At 42.3% G+C, this 16,972-nt stretch overlaps 1 protein-coding gene across 1 annotated transcript; it reads left to right on the top strand.

The window, feature by feature from the left end:
• The first annotated feature begins 3,094 nt into the window (after nucleotides 1–3,094).
• On the top strand, nucleotides 3,095–16,772 carry RXFP3 (relaxin family peptide receptor 3). Its single transcript, XM_040419604.1, has 2 exons — nucleotides 3,095–3,188; nucleotides 15,547–16,772. Exons 1-2 carry the CDS (start codon nucleotides 3,095–3,097, stop codon nucleotides 16,770–16,772), a joined length of 1,320 nt encoding a protein of 439 aa, XP_040275538.1.
• The last annotated feature ends 200 nt before the right edge of the window (nucleotides 16,773–16,972 follow it).

Genomic DNA, 16,972 nt, shown 5'->3' with positions numbered 1-16,972 from the left:
TACAATAAAACACTGGCACTGAAATCAGTAAGACATACAGACCAAAAGCTGGGGGGGGGGGGGGCAGAACAAACCTCGACGTACGTTTCGCCGCACTTCCTCTGGGGGCGTGTCAATCTGATTTAGACCCATGCTTATATACCCCATTCCATCCAATATAGCCCTCCAACTTAATTATCTATCAGGTTTTTACCTGTATTATGGAGATAATAATTCCCGCATGATGCGGGTAGCGTCCTGTTGAAATGGCGGAAAAATCCCACGAAACTTCGCGGGATCGCCCAGACAAGTCTAGATTTATGCCCAAGCCAGTCAAGACCAGGCACCATCTTTAAACGGGGCAATATGCCCACATAAGACTCAATCAAAAGACTAATCCGATGCTGAAATAGAGGTAGACAAACAACTATATATTTATAAATTAAATCCCCCACACATCTAATGATGCCCAATATAAATCTTATGTGTCAAATATAAAATGTTAAATATTAGGCATGCGTATGAAAGGGGGAGGAGTTAGAGTAAAATAAAATAAAAATCCCACCCCCCTATAAATCAGATGACCGCCATCTTTGAAAGGGGTACTATGTGCATATCAAATACATAACATAATAAAAGGTATAGATTGTACTAAGAGACATAATGTGTCTCTATGTATGTAAAATCCTATCCCTACCCCATTACTTAACCCTCAAAACCATATGGTTCTGTAAAAATATAAAATCTACTGAAAAATATTGCACATATTATCCACAATACAATACAAAAATATCTCATCCAAAGATATAGGATATTTGCAAGGGGTGCATCATCCTAAACATAATTGTAATGAAACGTGATAAGATATAAGGTGTCCATAACTATGGACACCGTCCAACACTCTATGCAAGGAAAAAAATTATATATTATGAAAGTGCAAAGTAAAAAAGTGTAAGTGCTCAAGTGCAAAACGTCACAACACAATGTGACAACATGGAAAAAATAATAATCAATAAATAAATGTGAATTAATCCATCGTTAATTAACCTTGTGATGAACCATCATATATGCCTCAATTGTCAGTGACCATCATGCTTATTAAAGGGCTACACCCCTTGTCCCTAACATCCACATTATTACAGATGTATTTCAAAATATCAATTGTTTTTCAACCATAATCCAGTACAGCACATAAATAAAGTAAAAGTAATATTTTATAAGAATAGAGATAAGAATTGCCGATCTCTATATAATCATTAAGTCTGTACATCTATACATCTGTGTTTTCCACCAGCATCCCTCATAATAGTCTCCATCAATGAGTACCTTTATTCATATTGACAACAACGATAAAAATACAATAGAAAAATACCAAATATATTCACTTGTCGACTATCACAATTGGATGCCTAAACACATAATAGGATCGGAATAACATTGTATAAATCTCAAAATAGTTGTTATCAAAGTCTTTGTGATGCTTTGGCTTATGTGTCTATAGATCAGTGTCTTCCGCCTTCATCCCACATAATAGTCTCCATTAAATTTAGAGGGACATTTGTTCTAAAAGAATGATAAGATGGGTAGATCAGACAAGCATGAAAAGTATATACAACTGCTAAAACCTGGTACTTTCACACTTGCGTTAAAGTTTTCCGGCATTGAGTTCCGTCCTAGGGGCTCAATACCAGAAAAGAACTGATCAGTTTTATCCTAATGCATTCTGAATGGAGAGCAATCCGTTCAGTATGCATCAGGATGTCTTCAGGTCAGTCACTATTACGGTATTTGGCCGGAGAAAATACCGCCGCATGCTGCAGTATTTTCTCAGTCCAAAATTCCGGAACACATGCCGGAATTCCGGATCCGGCATTATTTTCCTTTGAAATGCATTAATGCCGGATCCGGCACCAAGTGTTCCGGCAAAATGCATGCGCAGACCTTTAAAAATGCAAAAAACATTAATACCGGATCTGTTTTTCCGGATGACACGGGAGAGACAGATCCGATGTTTCAATGCCTTTGTTAGACAGATCCGTATCCGTCTACAAATGGTATCCGTTTGCACACGGATTTCCGGATCCGGCAGGCAGTTCCGGCGATGGAACTGCCTGCTGGATCTTCACATCGCAAGTGTGAAGGTACCCTAAAATAACAGTCAGTTAAAAAGAATAAAATAATACCGATCCCGGTCAGAGGAGCAAACACAAGGAGTTATAAAAATGGGGCAAAGCTATTACCTTCATTAAGTGGTGTAATGGTATCCAACATAAATATCCATCGTGTTTCTTTTTGGCAGAGAAGTTTTTTCCAATTTCCACCTCTAGGGGGAATAATCACATGATCAATACCCCTAAAGTGGAGAAGAGAACCATCAGAGTTATGTTTCTCTTTGAAATGTCTTGGGATGGTTTGTAGACTCTGTGTCCTCCGAGTCTTTGGCAGCTTGTATTGCCAATACGTGTTCTGTTCTCTAATTCGCCTTTCAAATTGACGCGATGTCATCCCCACGTATATCATGCCACATGGGCATATGGCCCAATAGATTTCTCCAATGGTTGTTGAGTGTGTTATTTTATATTGTTTTCTACATGAGGAGTCCCAAAAGTATTTAGCCCTATCCATATTGGTACATGTGAGACATTTGCCGCATTCTTTATTTCCCCAAGGGGGACTCTTTGTACCAAAGATCCCAGGTTTTTTGATAACATAATGGCTTTTGACTAGATGGCCTCGATGGGTAGGTTGATATTATTTTACCCAATTGTGGGTCAGTCCTTAATATTTCCTAGTATTTACCTACTGCTTCATGGACATCCCTCCATCGTGTAGTATATCCAGTGATGAAACATATCTCTTCCCTCTCATTCTTCTTCTACATTTTGTAAAATAGATCTGATCTTCTAGATCTACTGGCTCCCTCATATCCTGCTTCTATCGAACGTGTGCTGTAGCCCCTCTCATAGAATCTCTGGCAGAGCTCCTCAGGCTGAAATTCAAAGGATCGCTCAGTTGAACATATTCTCCTCACTCGGAAAAACTGACCAACCGGTATACTATTAATAAGATTACCTGGGTGGGCTGACTTTGCATGTAATAAGGCATTCACTGAGGTATGTTTTCTATAGAGGTCCGTCATAATCAGACCCTCACCATCAATCTGAAAGCACACATCCAGGAAATCCAGACAGGTCTGGCTAGTCTTGAACGTAAGTTTGATATTCATATCATTTTTGTTGAGTTGTTGTATAAAAGACCCAAACTCCTCTTCTGTCCCCTGCCAAATGATCAAAAGGTCGTCAATGTAGCGTCCCCAGTATTGTACTCTATTAGCCATCGGCAGGGGATCCGTCTGGAGGATCTCCCTCTCCCACAACCCCAGGAACAAATTTGCATATGAGGGCGCACATAACACCCCCTGGAGCTGTCCCCAAACAGAAAGAAGTTATGGGTCGAAACAAATTCAAGTAAAGACATAATGAACTTACGTTTGTTGTTATCCATATTAGTAGTCTGTAAAAAGAAGTCTGCCGCCTTCAAGCCATCTTTATGTCTAATTGAGGTGTACAATGACTCTACATCACACGTCGCGATGATCATATCAGGTTCAAGTTGGATCTCCTCTACTTTCTTTAGAATTGTCCATAGTGTCCTTTAAATATGATGGAAGACCCTCCACTAAAAGATGTAAGACGAACTCGACATATTTACAAATTAGATCATCCAAGCCAAGATTTTATATTTTTACAGAACCATATGGTTTTGAGGGTTAAGTGATGGGGTAGGGATAGGATTTTACATATATAGAGACACATTATGTCTCTTAGTACAATCTATACCTTTCATTATGTTATGTATTTGATATGGACATAGTACCCCTTTCAAAGATGGCGATCATCTGATTTATAGGGGGGTGGAAATTGTTATTTTACTCTAACTTCTCCCCCTTTCATACGCATGCCTAATATTTTATATTTTATATTTGACACATAAGAATTATATTGAGCATCATTAGATTTGTGGTGGATTTAATTTATAAATATATGGTTGTTTGTCTACCCCTATTTCAGCATCGGATTAGTCTTTTGATTGAGTCTGATGTGGGCATATTGCCAAGATGGCGCCTGGTCTTGACTGAGGGGCGCATGTCCAGGGTTTGTAAGGATGGGAGCGAACCATCTTGATGGATACCGCGAGGCTTGGGCAGAGATCTAAACTCATCTGGGCGATCCCGCTGTGTTTTGCGGGATTTCACCACCATTTCCCCAGGATGCTACCCGCATCATGCGGGAATTACTATCTCCATAATACAGGTAAAAACCTGATAGATAATTAAGTAGGAGGGATATATTGGATGGAATGGAGTATAAAAGCATGGGTTTAAATCAGATTGACATGCCCCCAGAGGAAGTGCGGCGAAACGTACGTCGAGGTTTGTTCTGCCCCCCCAGCTCTCGGTCTGTATGTCTTACTGATTTCAGTGCCAGTGTTTTATTGTATTTGTTGTATGCCTCTTGGCTCCTACCAGGGAGGCACCTCAAATCCTTTTTGGATAAAGTGAGGTGATAGTTTGGTCTGGTGATCCCCTACTATATTGACATGTACATATGATGATATGATAGAATATTGGGGAATGTACTGTAACTACATTGATTGACAGACAGGGCATCGATCATGGTGGGTGACCTAATTCATGTTTATGTTTCAGGGATTTAATGCCCCATTATAGTGATGATATGCCTATGAGTGAGATATACATGGGGACCTAGAGATTGGGGATATCACTCTCTCAGCAGCTCTCTGCATTGACCTTTTTATTATCTTTGATATTTATGTGATGTATGTCGTATTAAAGGAGACACAATAAAGATGCTTTTTTGCATTACATGTGTGGTGTTTGTAATTTGGTTCTATAGATATGCTTCCACACATGACGTTCAGCTACATGATGGTTTTCCCTTTATCTACTGTGTTGAGTGCATCCCTGAGGGGGTCACTTTCTAACCTACCGGCCATATTGCTTGTGAAAGCGTCCTATTCTATTTCTACCACTGCCCCATTCATCAGATGCAGTTTTGCAAACACCCACGCGATATCTGGGGATCAGTCATTTCAGGCATTATCAAAATTCTGCATGAGGTTTGTAATGCATTTTTCTCCATAGAATGTCAAAAACACCTGGAAAATGTCCATATAAAATGTCAAAAAAGCTACAGAATCGCAGGTAATAAAAGTCATTAAAAAAACTGTAAAACTAAAGACCTCATGAATAACCAATTAAAAATGACTCATGGACCTGACCTCAAAAAGTATTGAACCTCCTAAAAATTCAACACTCTGAATATTTATTGCAGCCCAAAATGCTCACAATTCAGCGGATTGCTTTATTAAAAGGGGTTGTCCCGCGAATAATATTCTACCATTTTCAAACCAGCCCCTGGATCTGAATACTTTTGTAATTGCATGTAATTAAAAATTTATGATAGCTACTTAGTTATTCAATGAAATCGATCTGCATAGCGCCACCTGCTGTCTGCTCTTTTTCTAATTTCTTTGGTCGCACATGCTCAGTTCCATTCTTCAAATGAAACTAGGTGCAGCAGACAGGACACGCCCTCTGAGAAAGGACACGCCCCCTAAACTACCAGAGTGAAATAAATCTAGCAGAACAATTGGAGCAATGAAAGGGCAGGTCTCTGGATCCATGTGAGGTACAGGGCTGGTTCTAGCTTTCTTACAAAGGGATTGTCATGTACCAGATTACGTATGTATCTTTTTCCATTTTTCCATTGATCATGGAATAATCCCTGTAAGATTAAAATAAAAAAAAGCCAATTGCAAAAGTGTTCAACCCGTTCATATGTGTACTTGAATTGAATTTTGCTTCACTGTTTCCTTTAATAAGGCCAAAATAGAAATGCATCCCTTATTCATTAGTTCCAGGAGTGGGATGCCCATGAGAACTGGGGTACCGTGCCCCTGTATGAATGGAGAGACAAGTCACATGCTTAACCACTGTGTCACTGAAACGGGGGCATGGGACCCCTTGATCGGTGGGGGTCTTATCGGTTGGGCCCCCACTGATTCGATGCTTATCCACCATCCTTCGGGTAAAGCAAAAGTATTATATCTTGACACATCCCAGTGTTTGCTGTAGGACAAAATCCTTTGATATCCATAGGCGTTAATATTTTTGCAAAACATGTCAAATGCACAGATTTTTTATTTTTATTTCATTTGTTGAGGGAAATAGTGGCCGGAAATCACCTTTTATACATTTTTTTTTTTTTTGTTTCCACCATTAGTGTCAAATGCAATTATAGTTTGCACCACGGTTTATGGAGGTAGTGATGTAAAACTGATCTTTAAGTGGTCCCCCTCCCCCTTAGTGACACCACGGCCTCCACTGAAGTGTAAAAAAAACAGCCCCCAATCATGGGAGAAAAGTGCATACGTGTACAAACCCCATGATTACACATGATTAATGTCAGTAATTAGCACTTGTGCGCTTTGCTTAGGAAGCTCTTAGACCTGCTCAAGGTCTTATCATGTTTGCTTTATGAAACCAAGGCTGCCGATCCTTTAAACAGGGACAGCTGTCAGTATGGAGAGAGAATACTAATGAAATAAAAAAAAATATATATATTACAGAGTTTTCTTAAGGAGCTTGTCCACAATGTAAAACATGGATTTATTTTTTATTTATTTTTATTTTATTTTTTATTTTTTGGGGGGAACAGTCTGCTCTGTAGGCCGTGTCTTCTATTGCAGCTCATTCCTATCCACTCAAACTGCAATACCAAACATAGCCTGCACACAGAGGTGGTGCTGTTTCCAAAAAACAGTCAAATGTCATTTATACTTTATTCTGGGCAACCCCTTTAAAGAGGGGAATTTAGCTATTTAACTTTATCACCAATGTACAGGAGAGATGATTATCAGTAAGGGAGCATGGAGACCCCAACTGATGACTACGATGGTCCGGAGTCCCTCAACACCAAGACACCTGTAAAATGAGTTGTCTGAAGTGGTGGCTCTACACAAGTCCATTCCAGATACTGAAACAGATATGGTGCTCAAAATCCCCTGCATAGACATAGATTTAAAACATATCATGTTCTCTGCCTGCAGCCACCACTAGAGGGAGCTCAGGAGATTACTACATACAGATACACTCACCTAAAGAATTATTAGGAACACCTGTTCTATTTCTCATTAATGCAATTATCTAGTCAACCAATCACATGGCAGTTGCTTCAATGCATGTAGGGGTGTTGTCCTGGTCAAGACAATCTCCTGAACTCCAAACTGAATGTCAGAATGGGAAAGAAAGGCGATTTAAGCAATTTTGAGCGTGGCATGGTTGTTGGTGCCAGACGGGCCGGTCTGAGTATTTCACAATCTGCTCAGTTACTGGGATTTTCACGCACAACCATTTCTAGGGTTTACAAAGAATGGTGTGAAAAGGGAAAAACATCCAGTATGCGGCAGTCCTGTGGGCAAAAATGCCTTGTGGATGCTAGAGGTCAGAGGAGAATGGGCCGACTGATTCAAGCTGATAGAAGAGCAACGTTGACTGAAATAACCACTCGTTACAACCGAGGTATGCAGCAAAGCATTTGTGAAGCCACAACACGCACAACCTTGAGGCGGATGGGCTACAACAGCAGAAGACCCCACCGGGTACCACTCATTTCCACTACAAATAGGAAAAAGAGGCTACAATTTGCACGAGCTCACCAAAATTGGACTGTTGAAGACTGGAAAAATGTTGCCTGGTCTGATGAGTCTCGATTTCTGTTGAGACATTCAAATGGTAGAGTCCGAATTTGGCGTAAACAGAATGAGAACATGTATCCATCCTCTGATGGCTACTTCCAGCAGGATAATGCACCATGTCACAAAGCTTGAATCATTTCAAATTGGTTTCTTGAACATGACAATGAGTTCACTGTACTAAAATGGCCCCCACAGTCACCAGATCTCAACCCAATAGAGCATCTTTGGGATGTGGTGGAACGGGAGCTTCGTGCCCTGGATGTGCATCCCTCAAATCTCCATCAACTGCAATATGCTATCCTATCAATATGGCCCAACATTTCTAAAGAATGCTATCAGCACCTTGTTGAATCAATGCCACGTAGAATTAAAGCAGTTCTAAAGGCAAAAGGGGTCCAACACCGTATTAGTATGGTGTTCCTAATAATTCTTTAGGTGAGTGTATATACAGCCACCACTAGATGGAGCTCAGGAGATTACTGCATACAGATATTTACAGCCGCCACTAGATGGAGTTCAGGAAATTACTGCATACAGATATATACAGCCGCCACTAGGAGGGATCAGGAGATTACTACATACAGATATATACAGCCGCCACTAGGAGAGATCAGGGGCTTACTGCATACAGATATATAGAGCCACCACTAGAGAGAGCTCAGGAGATTACTGCATGCAGACATATATAACCACCACTAGAGGGAGCTCAGGACCTTACTGCATACAGATTTATACAGCCATCACTAGAAAGATGATTACTGCATACAGATATATACAGCCACCACTAGAGGAAGCTCAGGAGATTACTGCATACAAATATATACAGCCACCACTAGAGGGTGCTCAGAAGATTACTGCATACAGATATAAACAGCCACCACTAGAGGGAGCTCAGGAGATTACTGCATACAGATATATGCAACCACCACTACGGGGAGCTCAGGAGATTACTACATACAGATATATACAGCCGCCACTAGGAGAGCTCAGGGGCTTACTGCATACAGATATTTACAGCCACTACTAGAGGGATCTCAGGCGATTACTGCATACAGATATACTGTATAAAACCACCACTAGTGGGAGCTCACGACCTTTACCGCATACCAATATATACAGCCACCACTAAAGGACGCTCAGGAGATTACTGCATACAGATATATAAAGCCACCACTAGAGGGAGCTCAGGAGATTACTGCATACAGATATATACAGCCACCACTAGAGGGAGCTCAGGAAATTACTGCATACAGATATATACAGCCGCCACTAGGAGATATCAGGAGATTACTACATACAGATATATACAGCCACCACTAGGAGAGATCAGGGGCTTACTGCATACAGATATATACAGCCACCACTAGAGGGATCTCAGGCGATTACTGCATACAGACATATATAACCACCACTAGAGGGAGCTCAGGACCTTAGTGCATACAGATATATACAGCCATCACTAGAAAGATGATTACTGCATACAAATATATACAGTCACCACTAGAGGAAGCTCAGGAGATTACTGCATACAGATATATACAGCCACCACTAGAGAGAGCTCAGGAGATTACTGCATGACAACATATACAGCCACCACTAGAAGGAGCTCAGGAGATTGCTGCATACAAATATATACAGCCACCACTAGAGAGAGCTCAGGAGATTACTGCATACCAATATATACAGCCACCACTAGAGGGTGCTCAGAAGATTACTGCATACAGATATATAAAGACACCACTAGAGGGAGCTCAGGAGATTACTGCATACAGAAATAAACAGTCACCACTAGAGGGAGCTCAGGAGATTACTACATACAGATATATACAGCCGCCACTAGGAGAGCTCAGGGGCTTACTGCATACAGATATAAACAGCCACTACTAGAGGGATCTCAGGAGATTACTGCATACCAATATATACAGCCACCACTAAAGGACGCTCAGGAGATTACTGCATACAGATATATAAAGCCACCACTAGAGGGAGCTCAGGAGATTACTGCATACAGATATATACAGCCACTACTAGAGGGAGCTCAGGAAATTACTGCATACAGATATATACAGCCGCCACTAGGAGAGATCAGGAGATTACTACATACAGATATATACAGCCACCAATAGGAGAGATCAGGGGCTTACTGCATACAGATATATACAGCCACCACTAGAGGGATCTCAGGCGATTACTGCATACAGACATATATAGCCACCACTAGAGGGAGCTCAGAAGATTACTGCATACAGATATATACAGCCATCACTAGAAAGATGATTACTGCATACAAATATATACAGCCACCACTAGAGGAAGCTCAGGAGATTACTGCCTACAGATATATACAGCCATCACTAGAAAGATGATTACTGCATACAAATATATACAGCCACCACTAGAGAGAGCTCAGGAGATTATTGCATGCCAACATATACAGCCACCACTAGAGGGAGCTCAGGAGATTACTGCATACAAATATATACAGCCACCACTAGAGAGAGCTCAGGAGATTACTGCATACCAATATATACAGCCACCGCTAGAGGGTGCTCAGAAGATTACTGCATACAGATATAAAAAGACACCACTAGAGGGCGCTCAGGAGATTACTGCATACAGATATAAACAGCCACCACTAGAGGGAGCTCAGGAGATTACTGCATACAGATATATGCAATCACCACTAGGGGGAGCTCAGGAGATTACTACATACAGATATATACAGCCGCCACTAGGAGAGCTCAGGGGCTTACTGCATACAGATATATACAGCCACTACTAGAGGGATCTCAGGCGATTACTGCATACAGATATATATAGCCACCACTAGAGGGAGCTCAGGACCTTTACTGCATAAAAATATATACAGCCACCACTAGAGAGAGCTCAGGAGATTACTGCATACCAATATATACAGCCACCACTAAAGGGCGCTCAGGAGATTACTGCATACAGATATATAAAGCCACCACTAGAGGGAGCTCAGGAGATTACTGCATACAGATATATACAGCCACCACTAGAGGTAGCTCAGGAAATTACTGCATTCAGATATATACAGCCGCCACTAGGAGAGATCAGGAGATTACTACATACAGATATATACAGCCGCCACTAGGAGAGATCAGGGGCTTACTGCATACAGATATATACAGCCACTACTAGAGGGATCTCAGGCGATTACTGCATACAGATATATATAACCACCACTAGAGGGAGCTCAGGACCTTACTGCATACAGATATATACAGCCATCACTAGAAAGATGATTACTGCATACAAATATATACAGCCACCACTAGAGGGAGCTCAGGAGATTACTGCATACAGATATATACAGCCACCACTAGAGGGAGCTCAGGAGATTACTGCATATATCTGTATGTAGTAATCTCCTGAGCTCCCTCTAGTGGTGGCTGTATATATCTGTATGTAGTAATCTCCTGATCTCCCTCTAGTGGCGGATGTATATATCTGTATACAGTAATCTCCTGAGCTCCCTCTAGTGGTGGCTGTATATATTTGTATACAGTAATCTGAGCTGCTTCCTCCCGTGTTTGCTGTATATAGGCTGATTTACATATCTTCTTGTAGTAAGCTCCCCCTAGTGGTGGCTGTAGACATGTTATCTTTTAAATCTACATCTATGCAGGGAATTTGGATATCTGTACCAGAAATAAAGAGGTCTGACCACTACACCGATATATTAAGGAATTATCCAGCAAAGAGTTGTGCACCAAAAAATGACATAATGATAGCAAACGAAGATCCACTGTTCATCAGTTGAGATCACACAATGGTTTTTTTACCTTAAATTTTTCCAAAAAACTGACCTTTGAATAGACTTTATATTTACAGCACGTTGGTTCAATAACAATCAGTGTAAACCCCAATAGGGTTTAGTTTTTTTCCCTTAAAGAGGACCTTTCATCTGGCAAAACATTGTGAAAGTGTCATGATCTGTACAGCGGCGCCCAGGGATCTCACTGCACTTACTATTATCCCTGGGCGCCGCTCCGTTCTCCCGTTATGTCCTCCGGTATGTTTGGTCACTAGGTTATAGTAGGAGGAGACTACCCTTGTTCTCCTGGGCGTCTCCTTCTCCTAGGCTGTAGCGCTGGCCAATCGCAGCGCAGAGCTCACAGCCTGGGAGAAAAAAAAACAGGATCAGATTTGTTTCCGATCGCAGCCATTGCCAACAGACACCAGCTGTATTGCTCAGCCAGCATCTGCTGCATATAGAGTGGGGTCATCTCGGGAGCCTGCTCCATGCTCCCCCTTCAGCCTCCACAGACATACAGCGAAGTGCACAAGGGGATAAATCTGAATGACCATCCATATGACATACAGGCAGCCTGGGTATTCAGGCGCTCTCCATCCTGGCCATCTTCGATATCCATAAGCCCTATAAACGCATAGATTGAAGATGCCTCCTGAGTACAGATATGAGCATGAGGCACAACTGCATGAAATCCGCATCCCCTTTCACATACATAGGGATATTTCCGGACGGTTTTCCACCATAGACTACTCATTTTGGGCGGATTGAATGACGATGGGGGTAATCGTCCTGCAGTAGAAACTGCAAACTGTGCTGCATCCTCAGCAAAAATCCAGAGTCCGATTTCTGCCAAGGAAAATTCACATTTTATTTTAACCCCTTAATAGCTCCTGAAGTGCCTTTTTACAGCTGTTATTAACCCTTTGAGGACAAGATGATTTTCTATTTTTGTGTTTCCATATATTATTTTTTTTTACTCCCTGCCTTTCAGGAGCCATAATTGTTTTAATTTTCCTCTCACATAGCCTAACGCTGGGTTCACACCAGAGCGTACTGAACGTACGCTCTGTATGCGCATACAGAGACAAGTGAACGCCCAGTGTCGCGCGTTCCAGGAAGTCTATGTGCGGGAACGCGCGACACTACGCCCCAAAGAAGCTCCTGAACTTCTTGGGGCGTCGGGCGTTTTACAGCGCGATCGTACGCGCTGTAAAACGCCCAGGTGAGGACCATGCCGATAGGGAAGCATTGGTTTCTCCTTGTTGAGCGTTTTACAGCGCGTAGGAACGCGCTTTAAAACGCTCAGGTCTGAACCGGCTGTTAGGAGGGCTTGCTTTTTGTGGAAGGAGTTGCACCACACACTGTAGTGGAATTGGAAACAAAAACGCAAATCCTCCACAATTTTATGGGGTATGTTTTTACGGAGATCCCTTTGCGATAAAACTGGCCCATGCTCTTCATTTCTTGGGTCAGTATAGTTACAGCGATAGCAGATTTGTATGGTTGTCCATTTGTTGTAATACTTAAAAAAAAAAAATATATATATATATATTTTTTTTTTTTCTTTTCATCGCCATATTCTGACCGCCATAACTATTTTACTTTTACATTCACTGAGCTGTGTGGGGGCTCATTTTTTGTGGGGTGATCTGCACTTGAAATTTTTTGGTGGAGGTGAAGAAACAAATAAATGGCAAATCGAATCATTTAGATTTTTCTTTCCGTTACGTCATTCGTCGTATGGGATAGATATTTTAATATTTTAAAAGTACAGGCATTTTTGGCCGTTTTAGGAGTTTATTGCATAAAACTAGTATAACTTTAAAAAAGAAAACTACCGTATATGCATTTGGTATTGCTGTAATCGGACTGACCAAGAGAATTAAGTTATCATGTTATTTATGTCAAAAAATGACCTTTGCTAATTTACTACTTAAAGGGGTTGTCCGGGTTTAGAGCTGAACCCGGACATATCCTCATTTTCACCCAGGCAGCCCCCATGACTTAAGCATCGGAGCACTTCATCCTCCGATGCTCTCCTTTGCCCTGAGCTAAATCGCGCAGGGCAAAGGCATTTTTTGGAGTTCCGGTGACGTACTGAGCTCTCCTTAGGGCTGCCAGGCGGAGGCTTCCGCCCAGCAGTGAGCCCGATGACATCACTGGCACTGATGGGCAGGCTTTAGCGCTGCCCTAGCCTGTAAAATGGCTAGGACAGCGCTAAAGCTCGCCCATCAGAGCCGGCGGTGACGTCACCGAACACATTGCTGGGCGGAAGCCTCCACCCAGCAGTGTGTTATTGTAAATTAAAGAGCCCTGGATAGCGCAGGGCAAGGGAGAGCATCAGAACATGAAATGCTCCGATGCTAACATCAGTGGGGCTGTCTGGGTGAAAATGGGGATATGTCCCGGTTCAGCTCTGAACCCGGACAACCCCTTTAAATAAATGGCGGTATTGCTGCTGTTTTTTTTTTCCAGTCCATGATTACCGGTATATGTAGCCTAACGTGGTGCAATTAAAACCTACAACTTGTCCCACAAAAAAAAACAAGCCATCATACGGCTGCATTGACATAAATATAAAGAAAAGTTATAGCTCTTGGAATGTGACAATCAATAATTAAAAAAAAATTGCTGAGTTACTACGTGCACACAAGCGTATTTTGTTTTCGTGTCTGTTCCATCTTTTTGCGGATAGGATGCGGACCCATTCATTTCAATAGGTCCACAAAATATGTGGACAGCACGCCGTGTGCTGTCCGCTTCCGTATGTACGTTCCATAGCCCTGCAGAAATGATAGAACATGTCCTATTCTTGCCCGTTTTGCGGACAAGGATAGGCATTGCTACAATGGATCCGTGTTTTGAAGAAACCGCAAAATACATACGGTCGTGTGTATGATCCCTAAAAGAAAGATTGCCCCCCTGGAAAAAAAGGCCTGACCCAACTCTGGTGGAATATGTTAACCCTACGGAACCATCAAAATATAACTCAAGAGCCATAATAAGGCATTTTATCATCTCATCTTTGAACCTCCCATTACAGGTTTTCCAATATAATCACAAACCTGTAGAACATTACAAGTCCTGGAATATTATAACAAGGATCATATATATATATTGACTTGTAACAACATAAAAATAGATTTACCGTTCAAAAATTACTTGATCCCCCTGCTTCCTCCTCCTAGGCAAACAGCAGTTTCCAAGAACTTATAACATCATCTCCCCCTAGTGGACATTTGAGGATTATTCCTTCCTTTTTTTTTTTTTTATGTTTCAGTTTTGTGTAAATTCTAAATAAAACATTGATACAAATTTGCAAGTCTGTCATAAATATTTACACCTCTGCTTATTACATCGTATCCATCCCCACATTAGATGGGTCCTACAGAGGGAAATATTGCAGACCCTGCAAATTACATGCACTGTCTTTCTGAATACATATATATATATATATATATATATATATATATATATATATATGTATAGGGGATGTTTATGGCACCACCTCCACTCTCCAGTCCCTCACCACCACCCACTTGCCTCCAGTTCATACATAAGCTCATAAAGCATGCACAGTGTAGATTATTACATAGGTGCTCCCTGGAGGCAGCAGCTCAGCACCTTGGAGAGCACCTGTCAGTCCTGCTCCCTGCAATCATCTCTTCAGCACCCTGGACAGCTACAGCAACATACTGCGCATGCTCCAGCTCAGGGATAGACCTGAATGAGGAGGGTTCAGTGTGAAAATATAAGTTGGAGCCATGCAGAAGTCATGCAGACTTTCCCTTCACTGGTGGATGGACACGTATGGCTGTGCACCTTCTGTAGACACCTCTGCTGGGCTGACAACTCTCTGCTTCCTAATCCAACAGCATAGGAAGGATCCTGCATTTCATGGATGATATAGCATTGCTTTATTTGCAATCTGGACTGATTGCAGGTTGGACTTCCTGGGACCTAACTGAGAGCTTTGTATCATGGAATGGGCTTCAACTTCTAAGTAGCAGCAATCATGCAGGAGGCAGAGCAGAGGATCTTCCCACTGTTCTTTGAGGAGAGGCAACTTAACAGGAGCAATGAGTCTCTGCAGGACTTCTTCAGGGGCTTCAACTTTGAGAAATCTGACATCATAGTAGACAGCGCTGCCATAGTGAGGATCATGATCTCCATTGTGTACTCCGTGGTGTGCGCTCTTGGACTAGTAGGCAACGTCCTCGTGCTGTACCTCATGAAGACCAAGCAAGGGTGGAAGAAATCTTCCATTAACCTCTTTGTGACCAGCCTGGCAGTTACAGATTTCCAGTTCGTATTGACTTTACCCTTCTGGGCGGTGGAGAACGCCTTGGACTTCAGCTGGTTGTTTGGCAAAGCCATGTGCAAAATAGTGTCCTACGTGACGGCCATGAACATGTACGCCAGCGTGTTCTTCCTCACGGCCATGAGCGTGGCCAGGTATTACTCTGTGGCTTCAGCGCTGAAATCCAAGCGCAGACCGATAGGATGCTCCGCCAAGTGGGTGAGTGTCTTGATCTGGGTCTCGGCAATCGTTGCTTCTTTACCCAATGCTATTTTCTCCACCACTGCCACTGTATCCAGTGAGGTCCTCTGCTTGGTCAAGTTTCCGGTCAACAATGGCAATGCCCAGTTCTGGTTGGGGCTCTACCATGCACAGAAGGTTCTTTTGGGCTTCGTCATCCCCTTAGCCATCATCACCATTTGTTACCTACTCCTGGTTCGTTTTATCAGTGATCGAAATGTAAGTTCCTCCAGCACAAAGAGGAGATCTAAGGTGACCAAGTCAGTGACCATTGTAGTCCTTTCCTTCTTTTTGTGTTGGTTACCAAACCAAGCTTTGACTACCTGGGGGATCTTGATCAAGTTGAATGTTGTCCAGTTTAGCTATGAGTACTTCACCACCCAGGCTTACATTTTCCCCATTACGGTTTGCTTGGCACACTCCAATAGTTGCTTGAACCCAATTCTCTATTGCTTGATGCGCAGGGAATTTCGCAAAGCCTTGAAGAACCTCTTCTGGAGAATGACCTCCCCATCCCTTACCAACATGCGCCCCTTCACTGCCACCACCAAACCAGAGCAGGATGAGCAAGGGCATGGCATGGTTCCCCTCAACCCTGTGGAACCTGATGTTATATGTTACCCACCTGGAGCTGTGATATACAATGGCAGATATGACCTCCTACCTAGCAGCTCCACAGAACAGCGCTACTAACCCTCCATAGAAATTGAGGAAGGAGCTACTAACCTTCCATAGAGACTGGAGAATGAGCTACTTACCCTCCATAGAGACTGAAAACTGAGCCACTAACCCTCCATAGAAATTGAGGAAGGAGCTACTAACCTTCCATAGAGACTGCAGAAGGAGCTACTAACCCTCCCATAAGAACTGGAGAGGAGCTGTCTAAGACTCTG

The sequence above is a fragment of the Bufo bufo genome, chromosome 2, assembly GCF_905171765.1.
Source record: "Bufo bufo chromosome 2, aBufBuf1.1, whole genome shotgun sequence".
NCBI classification, from domain to species: Eukaryota; Metazoa; Chordata; class Amphibia; order Anura; family Bufonidae; genus Bufo; species Bufo bufo.
This window is presented reverse-complemented; position numbering and strand designations above follow the sequence as displayed.

Bases quoted from the DNA above. Each gene is read 5' to 3' on its own strand.
- RXFP3 (XM_040419604.1), top strand. From the start codon at position 3,095: ATGTTTTCTATAGAGGTCCGTCATAATCAGACCCTCACCATCAATCTG. The intron at 3,189-15,546 runs GTAAGTTTGATA...ACTTCTAAGTAG, and splicing joins AGGTCTGGCTAGTCTTGAAC to CAGCAATCATGCAGGAGGCA.